Source organism: Pundamilia nyererei, unplaced genomic scaffold (assembly GCF_000239375.1).
Source record: "Pundamilia nyererei isolate P.nyererei 1_Seehausen unplaced genomic scaffold, PunNye1.0 scaffold00514, whole genome shotgun sequence".
NCBI classification, from domain to species: domain Eukaryota; kingdom Metazoa; phylum Chordata; class Actinopteri; order Cichliformes; family Cichlidae; genus Pundamilia; species Pundamilia nyererei.
Window position 1 is genome coordinate 24235 of NW_005187915.1, and position 1717 is coordinate 25951.

The 1717-nt window shown below is 39.0% G+C and overlaps 1 protein-coding gene across 1 annotated transcript in view; it reads right to left on the bottom strand.

Annotated features, from left to right (window-relative positions):
* The window catches only part of trappc14 (trafficking protein particle complex subunit 14), an 11925-nt gene that overhangs the window by 3614 nt on the left and 6594 nt on the right, over positions 1–1717 (bottom strand). The window contains exons 3-4 of the mRNA XM_005754166.1: positions 1143–1263; positions 878–1025 (exon numbers count right to left, since the gene is read on the bottom strand). Coding sequence (XP_005754223.1) covers positions 878–1025; positions 1143–1263 — 269 coding nt within the window. The remainder of the gene's footprint in view (positions 1–877; positions 1026–1142; positions 1264–1717) is intronic.

Genomic DNA, 1717 nt, shown 5'->3' on the forward strand with positions numbered 1-1717 from the left:
CAGGTCATGGGTCTTGCAACAGGACAATGACCCAAAAACACAGAAACACCCAAGAATGGCTGAGAGGAAAACACTGGACTATTCTAAAGTGGCCTTCTATGAGCCCTGACCTCAATCCTGTTGAGCATCTTTGGATGAAACATGCCGTGTGGAAAAGGCGCCCTTCAAACTGGAAACAACTGGAGCAGTTTGATCAGGAGAAGTGGGGCAAAATACCTACTGAGAGGTGCAGAAGTCTCACTGACAGTTACAGGAATCGCTTGACTGCAGTGTTTGCCTCAAAAGGTTGTGCAACAAAATATTAAGTTGTGGGTACCATCGTTTTTGTCCAGGTCTGTTTCATGCATTTATTTTTTTTAAATAATTCTGTTCAAGCAGGGTTAAAAAGCAATGTGTGACTTTCAATGGTTAACATTCATAGAATTTGTATTTACTTATACTTTTGTTTTACAGTTATTTCTGTGACCGTTGTGAGTTTTTCGCTCATTGACTGAAGGGTACCAAGAATTTTGTCCACGTCTGTAAATCATATATAAATCACGGTTTATGCAAAATCATTTAGTACAAGCAAATTGTTAGTACAATCACTTCCTTTATTTCTACCGTGTGTGGACTCAGTGGAGACCTTCAAAAAGCAGCTAAAGACATGTTTATTTCAAAAAGCTTTTAATTGGAACAGGCTTTTATGATATATGTGTTTTTACCTTGTAAAGCACTTTGTGACACGTGTCTGTGAAAGGTAATATATAAATAAACTTTACTTACTAACTATTTATTGTAATCATTTGGCAGCTTTAACTTTGCACTAAAACTTGTTTTCACAAAATCGCACTGGTTTTAAAAAAGTAACGACACACCCTCCAGCGTGCCTTCTCACCTTGCTGGATTGCTGTTCTTCTTTCTCTTGTAGCTGCAGCTGAAAAATGAAGGTCTGCTCCTCCAGGGCACTAAGCATACAAGGTAAATGTGATGATTTGTTGTCCAGCCGACAGAATGAAGCCATGGTGATCTCCGCTGACTGGTGGCTTTAATAGAAAGTATAAAGCGTTATGCTCATTAGGAGGCTAAAGAACACAGAAAACAACTTGCCAATTACTTCCCTGCTTGCAAAGCATTTGCACACCGAGTGCATATGTACTTACCAGACATTGTCGACTACGAGCACTGAGCCATCAGGCATCACGGGAAGGTAAGACGAGTTATAGTTTGGAAGAATCTTCACATCTTTGACACACATTCTGTCCTGTGAGCTGCAGTTCATCACTGAGGAAAAAGTAACCCACTAATCATTAGCTGTTTATGAGCTTATTGTACTTCTAGGTACAATTGCATCATTTTGGTGTTTTGCTAACTTGACGCAGTTTTCTGGACCATTCAAATTCCCAATTTTTGCTAAGTTTAACAGAATAGTATTGTATATTGTGTATATTCATTTTGTTTAAAGTTTAAAATGCAGTAAAAATCAGATGAAGGTAGCGTGACAGACGTTTACTTTGATTACACAAAAATGAGGCAGGACTGATGGATAATTCTAAGGAGCTCGGAAAGCAACCAGCTGGGCTTCTTTAAGTTTCTTGAAGACGTTTCACCTCATACTTAAGCTCTCAAATCAAATAGTGGCGAGTCACAAGTAATTACACCCTATTTAAACCCCAGTGGGCTGCCCCCTACTGTTGCATTTAAACCCGTTTGGGTTTATGGTAAATGGCCTGTATTT